The following is a 23326-nucleotide window of genomic DNA, read 5'->3' on the forward strand; positions in this document are numbered from 1 at the left end:
ACTATATATATATATATATATATATATAGTTATCTTCTTCTTGTGAAAAGTCCACTTAGGCCTATTCAATTACTTTGGAATTTCAGTTGACAAGCCGAACTGCCTTTTCTATTACTATCATACTAGTATCCTGTATGTGATTCACTTACACGTGGTGCGAGTTACCTTAATCGTTTGGTCTTCTTTCTTCTGAAAATCCTCTGTTCCTGTACTGAGGCTGATTCAATTACTTTAGAATCATGCTTTGACGTAATAAATTATTTTTCTTAACTTCATTTCTATTGCTAGTCTTAATGTAACATATTAACCATTAGGCTTATCACTTCTTTGGTAGTTTGCTTCATGCAAAACTTTTGTAACTTTACCTTCTTCTGCTATCATTTGTCTGCTGTTTCCACTCATCTCATGCAATTTATATCTTTATCACTTAATCTTGTATCCACCTTCTATATTCTTGATGTCAATGTACTGCACATCATGTTCGATAATCTCAACATCAATGAATTATTAACAAAACTTCCTACAATCGTTTGCTTTTAACATTTATTATAACAAAAACTAAACAATAATAAAATATTCACTCACAAAAATAAATTAAGCAATAATATCTAAACAGTCTTTTATATCATGACATAGTACACTGAACATAATTGATATCTGTAATGCAAGGTTAATGAATCTTCCTTGTGCAAAGTCAATTAAAATAGATTTTGAATTCAATGAAAGTGTCATATTCTGATATATATATGCACACACATGCACAATAACAGAGCTCAAACATCACATAAAATATAATTTTGAAATCACAGTTTTGCATTAAACACATTAACCATACTTTTTCTAGACTTGTACACAGCAATACATAAAGGTCTAAAATGGCTATATTCAACTGGGCTCAATGAATTATTTGCCATAATTGGCCAAGAGCACATCACACAGTATGAAACATTCTTCAATGTTGCCTTGAAAGCTGGACAACAATTCCCATCCATGTTGCCTGGTTGTCAAGGCTGTTGCCTTGTATGCAACATCATAGCAGAACTATCCAGATAATAATTTTTACAGCACAGTAAAAACAAGCTGCTTCACTTATGCCTAATTACAAACAATTTGCTCAAATCCATTAAAATAAATGTGAACATATAGTGTAAGATTTCAGTTACTCATAAATGAAGAGCTGCAGAGTTGTTTAGGCAGAAGAACTTTGTAGACAACAATTTTTTGCAACACAATAAAAACACACTGATTCATTTAGCCCTAATTTACAAACAACACTGGAAATCTTACCAGAATTCTAGGCAAATTTTATACTGAACTTTTAAATCACCAATCAGTAGTTGTTTTATTCTATCACCACTCCTCTTCTGTTTTTAGTTTTACTAAAACCTGATTCATTAACACTGTCACATAGTGTATTTATCCTACATGTAAATCTTAAAGTTTAACATTTCATTGACTGTTTTGATCTTATCTTCAAAATTAATATAAAATCAATCAGATTTAGAAATTGTTCAATTTTCAAAATATAACAGCTCATCATCATGTGATCATACCAATAAACATATAAAGTATGCATCAGTCTAAACAACAGATCATTTCCTGCCCTCATAACCAGTCAATAATTGTTGAATGCACCAGCAAACAAAAGTCATGGGCTATACATCTAGCAACACAGCTGCATATACTGGACAAAAAAACAACAACAACATTACCATAAAAAGTTATTTTCAGTACTTTTGAAACATGCACTTATACTCACATCTTTCACAAAATCATATACCCTGTTCTTAAACTCTTCTGGTCTCAATAAGAGCATGTGAATGATGAAGAAACAGACCTGAGCTTCATTGCCTTCAAAACTTCTCAGTGCCTACGGAAACATTTCAACCAATAATTTAATGGTAACAGTTCCTTGATTTATTTTTAGGATAGATTTATGCAGTGTATTCAATATGTGGGCATTTTTTTTTTTAGATTCCTTCTGCTTTTTTTGTTTGGTCTTTATGAAGCTGGATAAAGGACTCTGCAAAAATCCCACCAGATTGTTTCAAGACCACAGATAAAAAGGCTTGGGGAGTCCATGTAAAACACAGGTACAGTTTAAAAAATAGATAATGATTATCAAAACAATACCCTGACCTTAAAATATGTTTTTACACACAAATCACAAAAACAGACCATAAACAGTTTTCAATGTGATAAAAAAATGCAAACAAATCATAACCTACAAACATGCATAATAATAAAAAAATATTTTTTTGTAAATAATATATCAACATAAGTTTGTTCCATCTTCATCAATTACAATACTTTTCACTGGATTTCATTTACACAACAATAACAAAACATATAGTGGATACTTTAAGTCTTTACATCTCCCTAAAAGTAACATAAAACTCATTACACATAAAATTAATAAGCATAAATTTTCTTGTCTTGGCAATGTTCCAAATTGATAATACACAGAATATACTTAGTTCATACTAAAATGTTATTGTGGTACATAACATAATATCAATAAGTATTCTGTGTCTTGACACATGATTTTAAAGTGTTAGCATAATAATAATACACTAACATCACACTTATGATGGACAGAAAAAATAATCACCTTCTGTAGAGAAGTAAAAGACTTGTATATTAACAATTGATTTAAATTTACTAGGCACTCAGTACAGAGAATTAATGTGCACTTTGTATCTTGACAACTGATTTACATTAACATGGCATTCACAGTACAAGTTAACAATCAATATTCATTGTGTGTCTTGGCACCATTACTAAACTATAAACAATGTGCACTTTGTATCTTGGCAACTGATTTACATTAACATGGCATTCACAGTACAAGTTAACAATCAATATTCATTGTGTGTCTTGGCACCATTACTAAACTATAAACAATGTGCACTTCATATCATGGCAACTGAGTTACATTTACATGGCATTCACAGTACAAGTTAACAATCAATATTCATTGTGTGTCTTGGCATCATTACTAAACTATAACCAATTGATACTTTGCATTTTGGCAATTTACATTACAATAACACTCATAGCATTCTTGATGCATGATTTAGCACACAGTCTGCAAGTCAGGGAGACTTTTTAGTGGATTGATTCCCAAACAAGCTATTCTGGTACTCTCTGTTTAAATTCTAGATTAAGATTTTGAGCTCCCTGTCATACCTGGAATCTGATCTGTTCAACATGGTGGCCAAATGCACACTAGTTTCCAGACTATGAGGAAGTAAAGCCTAGCTGTAGTAGCAGCACCAGAATGGCACATGAGGAAATATAAACCAATCAATGGTTGCATCTCTGTTTTACACCAATCAGGATCTAATATTCAAAGTAGTTTTTACTTGGCCAATTGTATTACACCAACATGAACACTATTTTTTACTTTTTGCAACCCCCTAAATCTCCACATCTTTGTGGCAGAACATCATTGAAAGACAAGTTTTTTGGCAGTAAAGTGTGGTTTTAGAGGTTAACAGATTGAACCCTTTATTAGAGTATATATGTTTCTGTCACCCACCCAATCCCCCAAGTTCAGTCTCATTGACTCAAAGACTAGGCGTTGAATAGAGAAAACATTCATGACAAAGAGATTCATGGAAACTTTTGAATTTCCAGGAACAAGAGGCTCTTTTTTGATTATGATAAAAAATTGAAAACCTACTCACCAGACACAGAATCAATCTATCCAAGGTAATGACATGGCACTTCCAAATCAGGTTATTCAAAGCATCAATATACTGCAGGAGAACACAAACAGAATTCATCTGTCATACACAGTAAACTGCAAGTTTTAGAGGCTGACAATATCTGAGATGAACATTTTAAAAGATTAATTTAACTATTTGTATTTATGGCAAAGTTATTAAAGCTACTTGCTACCATCCAGTCATCAAAACAGCTCCATACTATTTACCATCCAAGCTAATGGATTGACTGTCACTCTTATAATTCTCCCACAGTTTAAAATGAGGGGAAACTTTGCAGTGTCACACAGATTTAAACTCAGTTCAGTGGCTTCAAAATTCAGAGATCTACTACAGGACAACCTGCGCCTTATTAATCTTATATTAATTAAATGACGTATAAATTTTCAAGTTTACATACAACCTGGAAATGTCTGTTTTTACTTTATACTCTGAAAAGAGTAATCTAAAAATTAATTTTTAGTTCTGATCTGTATGGTTAGCATTGGATTAGATTTCTTAACATACAATACTGAAACAATAGTATATCAAGTTTATTTATTACCTTAACAATAAGCATTTTTGTTGACCAAATAATCCAAAATATTTTTGGCAAGTCATAAAAGTCACTTATTAGAGTTTTAAAATCTAAGGGCCATTGCTTTTTTAAGGAAAAAAATATAAATAACTTGTTAAAGCATTCATTGTCATGTAACATGAAAAAAGACTGTCTGAATCCAAAATTTATTGTTTCTTTAAAAATGTTTCTTACATGTTAATCTCACCAAAATGAAATGACAAGTCTTTAAAAAGGAAAAAAAACATACATATAAAGTAACTGCAAATAAATATTTTTACTACTTTGTTAATGTATTTGAATATATCAATCTTCATCTGTCTTTACCATATGTGCATGATTATTCAGTTTCACTGCTGTGACACTTGAAAGTTAACTTTTTCTTTATCTGAAAATGTATTTCCAACAGATATTCACCTCTCCACACAGTTTAGCTACTTTCTCTGCACATCTGCACACTAGCCTTGAGGCAACTCTCACCTAATCTCACATGGACTAATATGAATTGTGCTACTGCATGATGACATAATCATGCAGCAAAGCCCTCCACCCATAGGAGGGCAACACACCTCCATGCTCAACAACCCCCCATATGCATTTGCACTTGAGAACTTCATATTTTGATGAGGCAAGGAATACAAAAGTGTGCCCAAGGTGGGAAGGTTAGGCAGGAATGTATGTGAAAAGGTATCTATTGGAAATACATTTTCAGTTAAGGAAAATGTTAATTTCCAAGATGACACCATACCTCTTCACAAAATTTAGCTAGAATCCCACACTGAAATGGTGAAGGGCCTAGTGAAAAGTTTTACCCAGATGAGCCCCCTTCAGAAAGCACTCAAAGGAAGCTTATGGAATATGACACCTGAACGCAGAGGCTCCATAGGGGCACACTCGTGGGAGACCACATTTCATCTCATCTAGGGTAATTCTTCGCCCAAGAAGAAAGGGAGAAAGAGGAAAATGAGTAGAATAACAACATGGTCATCTAAGTACTTGCACTCAAGAGGTCAGAGAGCCAATACATGTAGTGTGGTTAGGGTGAGTTCAGACTGTACCTTCAGACTTTATTGGACCAACACCAGCAGTGGGAGGAGGGCACAGTAGTCAAGCCATAGAGATTAGTATAGTTTGTACACACCTCGAGTCAACAGATGCTGCCCACAGGAGGAGGGCACAGGTGTATAGTGTGTGGTCACCTCAACTCTACTGAACAGATATAACCACAGGAGGAAGACCTGGTATAGTGATACATGCTTGCTTCGACTCAACTGAACAGACTACAAGGAGGAGGGCACAAGTGGCATGTGTTATATGTATAGCTATATAAAGGGTGATCTGCACTACACCGACAGTGACACCACAATCCCACTTCCCACCGTATTGGTACTCAATAGTATATCATCCCAGTATACGAGTCCAATTGGTGAGGGTTCTCCATGGTCCACCACCCCAGTATCTAGGAAATAATATGTGGCAAGGATCTTCATGCCCCAGTTGATGAGTGGGGAGGGGGTCACAGTGGGGAGACCCAAAGAAAAGGACCCATTGGTATTGCAGTTTGGAAAGGTATTTTACTGGAGACAGTACAATGAATGACTGCAAAAACCTTTTTTGAAATGTTACATTAACAATGCAATAATCATGAAATTGAACACAAACTCAAAAATTTGAAACACATCTGATTAATACAGTGCCAAGGAGAAAAATGAAGTTCTTGAGTGCAAATGAATAGGGGGGAAGGGGGGTTGTTGCATATGCAGATGTGTTGTTCTCCTATTGATAGATGGCTTTGCCACATGATTATGTCATCATGCAGTACTGCAATTCATTTTAGACCATGTGAGATTAGATGGGAGTTGCCTCAAGGCTAGTGGCATGCAAATCTCTAAGACAGATGCAAGGGAAAGAGAGTTAAACTGTGTGCAGAAGTGTGGCATCATCTCAGAAGATACAATTTATGAATTTAAAGCTTTTGAGATGGCTTGATAGGGTAATGAAAAAATTTATTATAAATGTACGACATTTTGAAAAGATTTTGTCATTCTCAGATACAAGTAGTTTACAGAGATCCATGAATATATGTATATATAAAAACACATTATAGAACAAAGAAGTCATATGACCAGATATTGCTTCACAGTCTAATATAGGTATCTTGGTATTCCGGAGTGTTTATTTAAGGTGGGGCTGTTTTATTCAATTAATTAGGGGAGGATAAAGTGTGGATTGTATGGCTTGTGTTTTGATCTAAAAAAGAATCTAACATCAATAAATGCAAAATAAAAAAGCTATCTTAATTGACGAAAACAGCCCCACCTTAAATCAACACCTCAGACCTCTATTTTACTCATCAAAATTCTGTTTTATAAGATGCAATTCACTAATTATTTGGTATTTCACTTTTTTTACACATCTTTTATTAATATTATTGAAATGAGACTTAAAATTCATTAAATACATGGAATGAGGTTTTTAATAAGCTAGTTTTATGGTGTTTGAACAAGAATATATGTGATTCTATACTAAATTTTATCTTAAGTAAAACCGTTTACTTTACTCAACAGCACAGAGTACAGAGTAAAAAATAAAGAATACGTATCAGTACCAAGCTACTTACACAATTTTTGGTTAAGTAAATATATAATTCTGTATACTAATAAATCTAAACCCCTTTGTGATTTTAATATATTAAATGATTTTTTTTATCCTTATCTCTAAGATACACTGAGTGTTAACTACGTAAAAGCAAGGTTCACAATCAGGTAAGAAGATGTGTGTGTAAATGGCACTGAAAATATGTTAATTCTTCAGTTGTTTAAGTACTGTAACAGAATTTTCAAGACTTCTGACTCACCCTGTTGGTATTCTGCAAAACATTTTTAGTCCTTACCCTGTTAACATATTGGCCACCAGGAGAGTTTGCAAATTCAAAAACAAGAAAATCTGCAAAGGTTCTCAAGTGAGCTGAAAGAGCACGAGCACCTATTCTATCCAAGATTCTGTATGGAGAAAGTATAAGATGTTTTTTGTGAAATCTTTTCCAAAATGAAAAACATTACTGTAGGAAACAGAAATACTTATACAAATACTGTTGGTCTTCATGTTGGAAGTTTGCTATTTGTCTGGCTAATGCTGCAGTATGTACAGGTAATGCATCAAGCAGTCTGTTTGATGAAATGTTATCTGTTTTTCCTTAGACATACACCACTTGCAAGTATCATTCCACTATTACGTGAACCACCATTTATGTTAATGGCCATCATGATAGCATTTGGGAATGTGGCTTTGTTTTGATTATTGTTTCAGATCTATTTAATTACATGTGATGGGTTTGGAGTTTAGTCATTTTCTCCTTAGGCTACATCTAATTTTTAATCCATATTACCAATATAAAAACTGGTAAATTAGGGCAAGATAAGTTATACTTAAAATCTTTTTATTCTTACTGTTTTATTAAATATATGTTTGAAAAAATGAAAGAGGAACTCTGATTTTATCGGGTAGAAAATGATAATGATGTCTTGTATTTGAACTTATATGTAATGTGGCAGTTGTTTACTTTTTTATCCAATTTTAGAGGAAAATGTAATTTTTTTTAATGAACAGTACCTCATTGTTTGACGATTTCTTCGTATTATAATTCACATATATCACAGATACTTTGTTAGTAATGAGAGGATAAAAGTTAGCTATAGTTATTCAAACATACTCATCATTATTCATGAAGTAAACCGTGTTCGGTATAAACAATGTGGCATTAGTTGTCCCAAAGGTTGTACACTGTGTTAAGTGAATGTTGGCAGCCATATTTGCTACAGCTTGACAAACTGCTCTCAAGACTGTTTGCCTTTGTTTGTGAACATTATGATTGTGAGCTACATGGAATGCTTAAATTTATAAAATATTTGTTAATGTTTGCTAACATCAGGTGTAATGACTGAAACAGTCATGAATTACACCCTTCCATAACTACTTTAGAATACATCTTTGCTCAGATATATTCAGGAAAAATTTTCTAAATTTTCATGCAGGTGTTCTGTATGTAGTTCTGACATTCTAATTAAAACAATGTTGAAGGTTCATAAGCATGTACATGTACTAATCCTTTTATCTGGATGAAGGCTGTATATGCCATCAGATAGAAATTCATTTTGACCATGTGACTGTGTCCACACCCTGGAAATGGCAGTCTAGTTTTAAGGGATGAAATAGATACTTGTACAAATTGGTAATAGTTAAGAATTTTTCTACGCACTAAATGTTGTGTGGGATAGTAATTGGCATATGCAGCATTAGATTCTGATATACCACACTTTTTTTTAGACAGTATTTCAGAATTCACTGAAATTATAGTCTATTGCAGAGGGTGTAGCAAGTCAAAGAATATATTAGGCCTCTAAGTCATTCATGAATTCTTTCTTCTTTTCACTAGTTACACATTTTGTTGAAGAGGAAAAGAATTCACAAACAAGTATCCTTTTTATTGGAAATAAAGATTTGGTTAATTTGTTCACTAGTTTGGTGTTTCTTTTCTTCACTGACCATGTTTGTTTTATTCTCTGCATAAGATTTGTACATACTTTTAAAACTTAGCTGTAGGACATAAGTGTACCTGAATACAACACTGGAACATGGTCCAGTTGGTTTAAGGTTCCCATATTATTTAAAGAAGAAAAGTTAAAAGATGTAAAATTCAAATTCTATTCTTATTAAGCACATCAAACATTGCTTAAACAAAATGGTAGGCATAAGTGTAAATAAGCATTTGCTTCATTTTTTATCCTTAATTTATCTGCATAATTAAAAGTTACTTTTGTTTCCTTTTGTAAAATTGTTTGAAAACCGTAATCACTCTGCACAAAAAAAAGTTTACTTTAAACAAGCAAAAATTGTGGCAAGATAATTATGGAAGTTGATGGAGATATCAACTCAAGTCAAAACACAAGTATAAAAGAAATAAAATAATACTATATTATTAAGTTTTTATAAAGAAAAAAACAACTAACAGCAAATTCAGGCTTACAACCTTGAAATGGGACAGATGTTACATATAATCAAAATTTTATTTAAAGACCTATAAACAACAGACAAACCAATACACACAGAATTACTCTGTTCTTTCATTTTTGTGATTCTTTCTAATGTTTAAATACTTCACACATGAAATATTTTCTTGTAACCATTTCCAAACACTTCCAGTTCTAACTTCACACAAATCTTGAACTTCTACATTTATTTCTAGATATTTTTGAATTGATTTGATGTTGAAAGGAGGAGTCAGTTTAGTTTAGAAAACTTTTTACTATGTGATAGAATATTTACCCTAGCTTGCATCTTTTCATCCCAGGTTGATACAACTGACTCTAACTGATAAAGATGTCTTTTAAACTTTATAGTATAATTCTGATTCTCTTTAAAAATAGATTGTTGATACTATTTAAATTTAGGTTGGTAACCCTGTTGATGCAGAGGCAGAGCCAAGACTGTATAGTCATGATACCCTTAAGGGAGTCTGAGGGCATGCTCCTCCATGAAACTTTGGAAATTCAACACTATCAGAAACACCATTTCCTACATTAGATGTTTGAATTTACATTATATGTTTTATATTTATTGGCACTAGCTCTACTTTTAACTGCTTTTGTACAATTAGAAAATCATGACTTTGTATCCTCTGTCACTCTGATGATGTTTCTGAAGTAGGCAAAGTTAGTCAGTAGATTTGAAAATGTTTGTGTGCGTTGCAGTTTATCAACTTACCCAGTAACAGTACTGTCATATTTCATTACAAATGGATGAGCAGAGACTGAACATTAACCCTTTGTCTATGACCTACTTACACTGTATTACAAAAATGAAATTAGTGGAAGAAATTCTTTAAATTTGAGATGAAAGGTCCTATAAGTATGTAGTTTTGGGAAAATAAGATATTTAATTTAGATTTTTTTCTTGACCTTTGACCCATATGGAAAGGGTTAAACACATACCACTAAATGTATCATAGGAATGTACTGACACTTTTTAAACTTCTCCTCACTCACTCAGAAGCATTAGAAATAGTTTGAAAATTATTTGAAAACAAATTTATTTAAGAAAAAGAGACATTGAAAGTTGTAGTTAAAGTGATACTGCTGACTGAGTTTATTAAGTACAAAAACGCTGGTAAAAATAGTATATACAAAGCCAAAGTAGCTGGGTAAGTGAACTATAATTAGCAGCAGGTAATTTACCCAGCAGTAAAACACAGCAAAGTAATACAATCCCACAGTGACTGCTAAATGTGTAGTAAAACCAAAGAAATAACAAGGAGTTTTAATACATATATATACATCTCATGAAAGTAAACATGATAAATAGGACTTTACTACAACAGAAAACATTACTTTGGCAAAAGAAGAAAAAAAAAGCATTTCCAAAAACTTTTTAGTTGTAACAAAATTGAAAATAAAGCTTATTAAAAAAAATACATAAACTTCTGCCTACTTAAAATGTTCTGAGACATTAACATTACATTATCAAGTTAAGCTTAAATCCACAAAAGCTTCTAAAATGAAGCAGAAATAAAAACAAATTGAACATGATGTAAAATCTTAAGTAGAAATGATCTTTCACAACAGTTGTAGAGTTAAGTTTGAGGATTTTTTTCTTCATAACACTGGAACTGGCCAACCCCACTAACACTGTTACCATTAGTAAAATACTATTTCTGGTTTAAGAGACAAACTACAATTTATATGTGAAAACATTTATTTACCATAGATTAAGGAGAATATCAAGTCTAGATTAAAACACCACTTACTTGTATGCTAAAGGACTTATTCTATCATTCTCCAAAAGCATTTTCCATAAAAGGCTACAGAATTGGATAAAGACAAGAGAAAAGTTAAAACACTAAAAATGTGCAGAATGAAATGAATGAAAAATGGGAAGAAAACAAAAAGTCTCTGAAGAACTGATTATAAACATTTCAAAACACAATAGGTTAGAACTTTAATGGACTGCAACTACTTGTTGAAAGAAAGGAGGTGACAATTTGGCTTCTAAACCAAGGCCTTCCTCAGATAACTTATAAAGGTAACCACCATCACATGATAAAACTCAGGCTGTGCTGATTGAGTGGTTGTTGTCAGTAGGATTGTGACATCATCATAATATCTGTAGAGTTTGTTTAGGGTGGTTGTTTACAGGTCAATAATGTGCAAACTGTTGTCTCTGTTGAGTTCAGGTTGGTGTAGTTTGATGTAGATAACTTCTTTGACTTTTTTCTTTCTTTCCAGTGGCAAGCTTTGTCTAAAATTTTATGTTAATCCCAGTTTCTGATATATGCTGTTTTGTAGTTATGTTCAGCCAAAGCCAATTTATCTGGATGTGTTTGTCTAGTTGCATTTTTCTGTTCTTTTAATCTTGTTTTTCTTGGCTTTAAGATATAAAACTGGGAGGGTATCCATTGTTTTTGAAAACTTTCTCTAGGAAAGTTAATTCTTTTTCAACATGACTTTTGTCACAAATCTTTCTGGCTCTGACAAACGTGTTTGATATAATTCCTCACTTAATAGATTTCAGATGGTTAGACCTGTAGTGTAGGTATCTGTTAGTGTGGGTGGGTTTCTTAGAAACAGCAGTGGTGAGATAGTCATCCTGTCGATGAATGAGTACATCCAGAAAAGGAAGGGGTCTTGCTTTCTTCTGACTGCATGGTGAATTGTAAGCTGGGATTTATAAAATTTAAGTGATGGAGGAAATATTTAAGTGATGGTAATTCTTGAGACCAAATAACAAATGTGTCATCAACATAGCATTTCCAAATCTTAGGTTACAATTTACTTGTCTGTTGGGTACTGGCTTCAAAATCTTCCATGAAAATGTCATAGAGAACAATTCCATAGAAAGCCTACTGATTTGTTCATAGAATTTATTTTGAAACCGAAAGTAGGTGAAGCTAGTGCAGATGTTCTAACAGGCTGTCTCCAACACCTAAGCTCATTCCAACCATTGACATTATAACCTATACAATGTGCAGTAACATTTATATTGGAGAAACTGGTCACATGATAGAACAAAGATTAAAAGAACATCAAAATGCAACCAGATCTTAGCTGAACATATCTACAAAACAGCATATATCATAAACTGGAATCAACATAGAATTTTAGACAAAATTCACCACTGGAAAGAAAGAAAAGTCAATGAAGCTATCCACATCAAACTACAACAACCTGAAGTCAACAGAGACAACAGTTTGCACATCATCGACATGTGGACAACCACCCTAAACAAACTCTACAGATAATATGATGATATCACAGTTCTACTGACAACACCTGCCAATCACCACACTTGCTCAACTCACACAGCCTGAGTTTTATCACATAGCCACACCTACCTTTATAACACTCTACACAAGTACCTACAGTGACCTAAAGAAGACCTCACTATAGAAGCCGAAACTTAGTCTCATTTCCTTTCAACAGACAGTTGCAGTCCGTTAAAGTTTTCAAAACTACTATGTCTACTCTGCCTAAAGTTCCACTGAAACAGCATTTCAAAACACAAGTTTTTAGTATTTGAAAAAATCATTACTATGTTTATATTTACATTTCTATCTTTTCTTCATTATCTTAAAAAAAAGTAAATTCTGAAATGAACTTGATTTTGTTTTGTATTTAAGTAATTATTATTCAGTAGCAATAAACTCAGCTGCATCTGGAAACTTACGGTCAATTATCTTTAAGCCTTTATGAGGCTATAAAACAAAGATAGAAATATACTCTTACTACAACCACATCCACTTTAATTTGCATACAAACAGAACCTCAACTGGTGAATTTGAAAACAACCTTCTATTAACTGAAAAAAAAGTTTCAAAAAACATGTAGAACCACTACTCTTATATCATCTATTAAAAGCATTATTGAAAAAAAAAGTGACAATGTTTGGCTAACAAAATAAGAAAGTTTAAAAATAATTTACTGTAAAATGTAAAGTTTTTAACATTTACTAACAACTCTTTCCAAATTAAAACAAGGTTAGAAGCATTTTGGATGTTTGTTTTGATATTATGTGAAGAATGAATTAAACTAACTTAATTATTTTATCATTCATAACAAACACAGTATTTACATAGCTGCTTTTCACAATTATCATTATTGTTAAGCTCAATGGTTACCAGGTGGACCTTCACTCTCTAACCTAAGTGGCTGAAAACCTGTACTCCAAAGTAACTACATGGTGTATAAAAAAGAATATTATAAAATTTTAATTTCTTAACAATGGAAAAAAAAATTATATATAAATCTGTGTAGTTCATTAAACAGTCTATGAAATTTAGACATACATTTTATTGAACTTCTGAGATTACCTTGTACTAAGTTTTTGTCAGTTAAAGCTTTGAGATAGCATAGCTTAATAGTAAGTTTCTATTGGTTATCTTGAATATCTTTGTTTACGTCAACAAACTAGATATATCCATTAATAAGTAAATCATAGCCAGAATAAGAAGATACCAGAAGCTGGTTTATAAAATAATCACTAAAACCAAACTTGTGTTCAAATAAATAATGTAAAATCACACACATTCAATACCTTCACCTCTTAGAGAAAAAAAATTAATTTACTTGCAATGATTTGATCATAGGCCTAGGTCAAACATTATTGAAGATAGACTGACAGAGAACAAAAGACAAAATCTGATTACATGATACATGAAGCTGTAACAACAATGTTGCTACAATATTAATGTTATTAGTCATGAAGACATTATCACTAGTCAGCATTAAAATGAACTCTCATATACATAAACTAATACCCATATAAATGTACTTAACCTTTTACCATCTATGGAAGAGTTTTTCCATTACTATAATTGGTGTAAATGTATGGATGGAGATGATGTCTAGCATGCGTAAATATACGGGTAGAGATGATAAAGGGTTAAACAGGAATTAAATAAACAAAAATTAAACACTTACAAAGAGCCACTCAATAAAAGGTAATCTAAGCTGATATCAGAGATCATATTTTCAAAACTTTTATCAGAATACTTAAATGAAGAAAAAAATATCAAATAAAAATTCTGATAAAAATTACCTTATTAAATCTTATGGTTTGTATACGATATCAATCTGAAAATTATTAGAATTGACAAGTACAGTATTCACAATTTCTTCAACTCTTAGTCAATAAGCATAAAAAATATAACAGTCAGCCTATAATTGTGTGACACAATGTAGAATACTAGGACAGTGGTTAGAATGTCAGGACATAGAACACAGAGTCTTAAGCAAGATGGCCTAATACTGCAAGTAAACAAAATATTAAAGTTTGGATCATGAAGACTGTAATTTGTTAAATTTTTTAAATTTAAACTTTCTTTATTTCCTTAGAAACTCTTTTAAAATATTTTACTTTCTATGTTACAATTTTTAGGTATCATCAATACACAAAATTCTGGGTCAACTTACACAGAAACTTTGTGCTTAGTCTGTCCTGGCACTAACAACCAAAGAGCTAAACACAAATTCAGGTTAGTGTCTACTCTTTGATGATACTTTAAACACAAGATAGTAGTATATTATTTAAAACCACAAATGTAACTAAGGTTACAGTGTCTTCTTAATAAACTTACCAAAGAAAAAGAGGAGTGGTTTTTTGTAGAGAGAAATGAGCAATAATGTCATTTTCATTACTCATTGCTGCAAAGAAAACACAAATAAATAAATATGTGTGTTTATCTATATATAAAGATACATAACTGTTAATTTTAAAATCTAAAGATAAATCTAAAAAAAGATCATCTTCTGAACTATGATGGTATCTTAAAGACTAGTTTTGTAAAACAGGCCAAAAATAAAACACTTTGCATAAAACAAACAAAATTAGGATATAAATTATATAAAGTGGGGGTGATCAACATGCTCTTAAGTAAGAGATATTTCTAGAAGTAGGATTCGTCAGTGATAGATACAAAAACCACTGTCAGATTATAAATTCATTTGTACATCTTATACACTGAAGAAGATATAGAAGAGGAAGGAAAAAAAAAACTACATAAAATTCTGAGCAGACATGGGTGTTCAAGCTCACAATGTCATACATCCAAGCTACAGTTCACAATCTGAAGCTATTTGTGGGAAGGTAGTTGTTTAATATATATACACAGCTTTAAATAGAAAACACAAGTTATATCTTAAGTCAATCATGTTGTATCTATTTTACTCTCACAACAAGCCAAGACAACCTTGGGTGACTAGCATATCAATGTTAGCTAGCTTTTGTGGACAATAAGATTGTTACTGTATAACTGAGTAAACATTTTAACTCCATACTGATTAAAAAGGAAACTGTGTGATGTTCATGTACTATAATATTGGAATTAGTACATATTCTCCTAGGCATCATTATGTTGTTTGTACAATTATGTAACTACGTAGACTAGAATATCAACTAAACTTCAGTAGTTAAGTTTTACTTGACATCATTCATGGTGTGTTTCTTGTAACCTGTTTTTATTTTGTATCTTATTGTTTTTCATTTTCATTAGAACTAACTAACCTCCTATAACCCAATCCAGGTGGTAACTGGATATTTTAGAAGTGGAATCTTCAGAACTTGAAGACCAATATTTTCTCATAATATTTATGTTTTAATCCCACTTTCAATGGAAGACTTACATTCAGAAATTACATCTGATAAAAAAAGTGTCTTACTACTCTCATGTGGGTTCCAATATGGCCCATGTTTTAATAACCAAAGCAAATTACGACTCTATAAACAAATAACAAACACAACTCATGCCACATCTACCAGAAAAGCAAATAATAAGTAACTTCAATCATGCAGGACTTTTTTTAAGCATATAAAATTTGAGATTTAAGATATTGTTTTATATATAAATTTTTTTGGAACAAAACTTTTTAGAAAATATTATGTTTCTAATACACTAGTTTTTTTTAACAATAGCAGACCGAGTATAAATGCATTTGTCATAAAGTAGCAAAGTATGATTAGGGAAGTTAGTTAATTTTTAAAATTCTTAAAATTGCTTTTTCACATTATATCAATGAAAAAGTTATAATACTAACTTTCAAAACAAAATTCAAAATGCTCTCTTAGTATCAATCTATAAAAACAAATATTTAATGATTCTCTTTCATTCAGTAATGGTTTAAGAATTGTATGTTACAGATATTCTTAAAGCTCAAGTTTAAGGGGAGGGCAAAAAATTACAAGTACCAGCACCAAGTAAAAAAATAACATCAAAACATGTCATTTTTCAGACTCTTACTTTTCCACTTTCTGTATTCTTCTTCCACTGAGCGTTTAAGTTGTGCTTTATTTTCTTTCTGGACTTGGTATTGAGTGAAAAACTCAGCCAAGACAGGAGGAAAGCACATTAGGGTGAAATTAGACCAGCTGAGAGGGGTGTTTTGCATGATATTACTCAACAAGTCTTGGCACCAAGTGGCTGACAGCGTTTCGGATCCTGATTAACGATAAATGAAATACAGTTAGATACCAAGTTGCACCACTTATTACAGGGAATGGGATGACTGCATAAAATTAACTTTAACTGATAAATGTATAACAAAACTAGGCGATCATCTCAAAATCTTAGCATTTTGTTACAATCTACAAAATATATTATCAACAAACATCAAACTTATACAGCTCAAACTACTACACTCGTAACATGACAAATCAGTGACAAAAATATTAACCAGTTCACTCTTGTATTAACTGTGACATGACAATAGTTATGGACACATATGACTAGTGTTACTATAATATAATCCCATAGTTTAAAAAACTATAACTGGTTTTATTAGTTATGATCTTTAGAGAGAGAAGCAGGAATATTTTGTCTAAAATTAAAACAAACATGCCAACATATTCCTATTATGAAGCTTTTATGTCTTGAAGAGGGTAAATTCACAACTATGTAGCAATATTCTAAGATCAAGAACATATTTTTCAGTGTCATGCACTTTTTCAATATTTGCTTGTATGTCTAATACTAATATTTATTCCATCCAATGTATGCTTTACAATTTCAAATGTTATTAATTGCATTCATTAGCTATAAAATACATTTAAAAAAGGAATAATATAAAAAAGAAAAAAGATCTTACAAATGATTAAAATCAAGGATTTTATAGAATGAATACATATGAAGGGGCTAGTATAAAACTGGAATTTCTTAATATATTTTGAGTTTGAATCTAAAATTATGGTAATTTTATGATTTTTAAATTCAGAGATTTCATATTAAGATCCCCACTTATGTGTCTCGTGGATCAGAAAAAAATGGATCCTAGTAGTAACGAAAGCACAAATATTTTACACTCAATCATATTTGTTATGAATTTATCATGTGGAAGAGTTTGTTAATTTTATATGCCTTAAGTTCCACATAATTATAAGTTTTTATACATTAATATGTTTGTGAATGTATCCACATGTAGTATTAAATTTTGTTATCTGAATTATTGAATTTGAATTTTTTTTATCAAACACAAGTAAAAATTTCCAATAAAGGTTTACACATTATCAGAAAGAAGCTTAATTTAGGGCATATGAAGATCTTAAAAAACTGCTTACAGCAAGACTATAAACATACAATAATAATATCATCAATATTTTAGTAAATTAGAAATTTTGGTTTACATAATTTGTTCTACATTTGAAAAATTAAGTGTGAACACAAAAGTAAAGGACATGTACTCTAAATACCAAGATCACCTGTCACATGAATAGCACGTGCTAATGTAAGAATAAGAGCTTTGTTGAGCTCTTCTGATTCTGCAGAGATGACTGGTTGATTTCTGTTCTCACTCTGGAAGCGTGATAACTGAGGTTGCACCTCCGCATTACCAAGCCTCATGATCAACTTCAGTGCTGTACTTTCCATACTAACAGAATAAATTAAATATTTTAAAAAATGCATTTACAGGCATCAATGAATCTAGGTTTTTTATAGTATAACTTTTCTTCTTTGCAACTGTTTATTTAAATACTTGCATTAAAATGTAAATTAATTTTTAAACTACCTACACAAGGATCAAATTAGAATTGTAGCCCTTGTAAATTTTGAACAGTAGTTTTTGTTTAATACATTTTAGATTTCTATGTTATTCAGTGAAGTATGTTAGTATCTGGTTGGCTTAAAGCTTTAAGACGTATTGTTTGTCTACTGATATGTGACCGAGTCATCATGATGTTTCACATAGCATAAAACCATAATTTTGTTACTTGTGCAAAAACCTTTGATGGCTTTAAGAAATTCTCCACTGCCATGGTTTTTAATAAGCACAATTAAAAATATGAAGCAATGTTTAAAAATACTGTGAGAGAAACTGAATTATGAAGTGAAAATTTGGCTAAATGATATTCATCAATGCAAGATGTTTCATGAAATACTGACTTAAGGTGGATAATTAACTTGATTAATCAACATAATCATTTACCTATAATTATCAATATTACATCAATTAGTGTCAATGCAATAAAATAACTGATCAATCAGAATTACATTTAAATTAATTAAAGTCACAAAAATAATGAACTAATCAAAATTAATGTTTCCAATTATTAGTATTTTCAATTATTCCATCCATCAAAGTAATCCAAATATTGCCATTCTGGTTTCTCATTATTATTTTAGATTAATTCAAGATTGTTCAGCTTAATCATTTGTGTCATGACTCAAAGAAATAATCAATTAATTAACACTGGTGTTTCATCTTCTAATACTGCCACAAATTTCTTTTACCCTTCCAACATTCTGGTTTAACATGTTGTAGTTCTGCTTGAAACCATGATACATAAAAGTCAGATCCATTTTGCTACATTATGAATTTTCAGTAGCACTTTTCTACTATTGGAAAAAAAGCTTTAAAGTTTTGCAATATGACTAAATAACACAAAATGGGTGATAATGGATACAAGCACGAATTAAATGAACATGACAAGCTACATTCATTTGTTAAATTTCTCTTGAATAAATACAGATAACAGTAACCCGGGCTACTAAATAATGTGAAAAACGGAATTTATTATAGCAGCAGTAAAAAAATAATTGACCTGTGTATAACAGGCTATTAATTTCATCTATCTCTGAGGTTGATGTTAATTCTAATTAACTGAAACAAAATTATTATAATTACAAGCAATGTCAAAACGACGAAGAGATAATAACTCGCCACACAAACAGCTTTCTTGGTTGGTCTGAGGTAATATTATTAGATTATAAAAGAATGAAGAAATCATTACTCACCATAGAAACAGCTGAATCTGGTTGGTCTGGAAAAATATTGTTAGATTATAAAAGAATGAAGGTGAAGGGGGTAGTAATTCACCATAGGAACAGCTGAATCTGGTTGGTCTGAGGAAATATTGATAGTTAATAAAAAAAGAATGAAGAGGCAACAGCTCGCCACAGGAACAGTTAAATCTGGTTGGTCTGAAGAAATATTTTTAGATTATAAAAGAAATGAAGGGGTAGTAATTGACCACAGGAACAGCTGAATCTGGCATGTCTGAGAAAGTATTATTACATTAAAAAAGAATGAACAGGTAATAACTCAACATAAAAACAGCTGAACCTATTTGGTCTAAAGAAACATTGTTAGGTTATAAAAGAACGAAGATATAGTAACTCACCACAGAAACAGCTGAATCTGATTGGTTTGAGAAAGTGTAGCTAGGTTTTGAAGATGTGTGAGCAAGTGTATACGATAATGAGGCAAAATGTGATGAAGTCGGTAAGTAAACATTTCCAACAAGGTGTGCAAGGTCCCCCATGCTTGGTGACGTAACACATTCACAAGCAGATGGGCTAAATCAAAATAATTTAAAATAAGTTGGAAATAACATGTATTACATACACAAAACTTTTAAAATCTGAATAGATACTTTTTTGCTAGCCACCAACTCTAAATTACTCATGAGGTAATTCAAAGATAGTAGACATAGAACTCTTTACAATTACCAGCTTTGTTACTTGCCTATTGAGAAAAGAAAATTAATCAAAAATGTACTGTAAATAATACTTTCAGCATCTTACTTAATTTTACTAATCAAGAATCATAAACAGAACAGATAATTTATTCAAGTGCTAAAGAAATCATACAGAGCTAATAAATAATATGAAATCAGAATTAAACCATCAAATTGTCATGTTTCAATACTAAACAATATCCATTCAAGTAGTTGTACCAAATAAGCAAGGTTTCTCACAGGTTACCATAGCAAAACTAAGTTATTAAATGCATTTCCTATATATTATAACTTTTTGTTTCTTGTATTAACAATTTGAAAGATTACACAAGCACTAAAAGGATCGACAACATGAAAAATGACAATTAAAATTTAAAACTATTGTGTTCAATATAAAGAAAACCAAAACAAAACATGTAAGAGAGCTTATTACCTATAAACATTAAAGATGTAAGATTTATAAATTAATAAGTGCCATTTCCTTTAAACATTTTATTTACAGATCTTGTATATTATTTCACAGCAATATATTTTTTTTTAAATTAAATAACAACTTCTAAGAATAAAACTTACTTATAAAACCTTTAATGCCCAGGGATTCAATCTCATTATAGACCAAAAGTCTACTATATGTCTCTACTAGAGCAGGGGCCAAAGGTGTAGAGGTCTTGCTTTGAGCTTGTTTGACAACATGGGTCACAATGTGGGACATAATATTGTGGATTAGGCTGTCAATAAACAGTGAAATAACAATTAACTTTCAACTATCACATCAGTTCTGTGTGTTTATATATCATGGATTCATTAGTATGATAATGAATTTTTTTTACGTTGTTCAGGACTTACACAAAATACTTTTATATATATTAGTTTTTTTTTATTCTCATGTTAAACAATGATTCACAATCTGTAAGTTATGTTAGTGGTTTTAGAGCTGGTAAAAATGAACAGCTAATACATTAAACAAAGAATCTTTCAGTACATATTCTGACCAACTTTTGAAAAGTGATTCATTGTGCTGTATGATTTGAGTCTATGATATTTATGTTGATTGTAGATCAGCAGAGCATATGAAGAATGCATTACGAAATGTTCTGATTTGCCTCTTGGTAGAGATATTACCCTCTAAGTCATCACTTTTTCAGAGTAATATATATATAACCAGAAGATGATGCATAGAGAAGTAAATGTAAAATACATTTTAATGTATCAAGTCATTACATGTTGAATCCAAAACATGCATATTTAAGCTAATGTAAGAAAAAAACAAAAATTATGCATTTAGTACCAAACTTTATTAGCTACTGGGGTCTCATCAAAAACTGTGCTAATAAAATAAATAAACAAAATAACTATTATAGTTAAAATAACTTCTATAGCATGATGTTTAACAGACATCTTATGTATACTATGAAATCATGAGACATTTGATCAAATTTACTGGTTTATTCAGTTCACCAGGGTAAGGTGGGCATGCTTTCAACGAAATGAATGCCTCTGAAACATGTTTTTCAACAGGAGGGAATCTTTGTAACTCTTGGCCACATCTCCATGTCTAACCCTAATCCATGTTGACAAATTGGCTGTGTTATTACTAGCACAAGTTCAATTTGACAGTATGATGTTATCAGTGCAAGCTTCCAAATTTGTTTCCATAATACTGGTCCCAATTTCATTATTTTTCTACTGGCAAAACTTTCATCTCTCCCTGCACTTTTCATAACATTTCACTTTGCTGTGAAGTCTGACAATTGGTCAAAGATGCGTGCTTCTGCTTTGCAAACAGTTGAGTCACATAGCTCTTTATCTTAAAAATTGATTGAAATTTAGTCTCATGTCGGTGGTGTACTTTTAATTGTGTTTGTGTATCTTCCACCAGAAAGTTGTGAATGGGATATACAAAAGGTATCTTCCAGACTGAGCACCATATATTGGATGCCTAGCTCATCCAAAAACAAACTCAACAGTATACCTCAACTTTGAAGCATTAATTATTATGCTACCCAACTTCCTACTTGGTGTGACACCTATGGAACTGGTAGCCTGCATTTGCACATTAATGGCCCTGGGATATCACGTTTCTTGTAGATGCCTTCTATCAATTGATTAGCTCTAAAATGCCAGGATGTATAAATTCAATATGCCTGTTGTTTGGCTTGTTTTATTGCATTGTAAAAAACAAAAATACTGGTTGAAATAGTTTGAAACTTCAGAAGTACTTTCTACAGATTATGTAGCACCTGAAAATAAAACATTTTTTTAAGTGAAGATTTGAAAAGATTTCAATGTGATGTTCTAAAAATGCTAACTTTTGTTGAAGATTTTAATTACTGATTTTTGTCTTCCTACATTCTTCTAAAATTTTCCTATAAAGTTTTATCATTATTTCAATTCAAAAAACACCACACACAGTTTTACTTTGCTTACAATCACTGACATACAAAAAAAATATTTTTTACCATAAACTTAAAATCAAGCCAACTTTTTTTAAAACTGTCAATAAAAAGATTTCATTTAATGTATGTGATAAGTTTTAAACAAATTTTATATTAATCTATAGATACGCATTTTACTTTTTTTTCCAGTGATTTTCTTTGCCCACATAAGCAGTTGTTAATATTAACTTCTGTTTAAAGCAAGTTTCCTACACAGATATCATATACTGGCTTATTCATATAACCGAAAAGCTGTATAAACAACAAGCTAATCATCTTGATCCTGGATCAACAGGAGAAGATCATAAAGTAATTAATATTAACTTCCGATCAACATATGCTATCTATATAGATATTATGTATTGGCTTACTCATAAAACAGAAGATCTGTATAAACAGCAAGCTACATTGTCCAAGAAGAGCTAATGTAAACACAGTGGCCACATTGGTGAAATTGAACTGAATATGTTCATGTGCAAAACGATTTAACTAAACCTACTTCATCTTGTTCCATGAGAAACATTTCCTATTATACAGCAACATCATAATTTAAATGAAGTAAAAAATGAGGCAGCAAGCTTCAGAAAAAAAAAAATCAGGACTGTAATTGT

At 31.2% G+C, this 23326-nt stretch overlaps 1 protein-coding gene across 1 annotated transcript in view; it reads right to left on the minus strand.

Moving 5' to 3' along the window:
- Positions 1–23326, minus strand: part of LOC106460283 (mediator of RNA polymerase II transcription subunit 23-like) — a 92158-nt gene that overhangs the window by 29248 nt on the left and 39584 nt on the right. Inside the window, 9 exon segments of the mRNA XM_013919975.2 lie at positions 1760–1870; positions 3690–3761; positions 7178–7286; positions 11087–11140; positions 14912–14978; positions 16571–16768; positions 18025–18194; positions 19945–20119; positions 20854–21008. Coding sequence (XP_013775429.1) covers positions 1760–1870; positions 3690–3761; positions 7178–7286; positions 11087–11140; positions 14912–14978; positions 16571–16768; positions 18025–18194; positions 19945–20119; positions 20854–21008 — 1111 coding nt within the window.

Source organism: Limulus polyphemus, unplaced genomic scaffold (genome assembly GCF_000517525.1).
Source record: "Limulus polyphemus unplaced genomic scaffold, Limulus_polyphemus-2.1.2 Scaffold33, whole genome shotgun sequence".
Taxonomy (NCBI): Eukaryota; Metazoa; Arthropoda; class Merostomata; order Xiphosura; family Limulidae; genus Limulus; species Limulus polyphemus.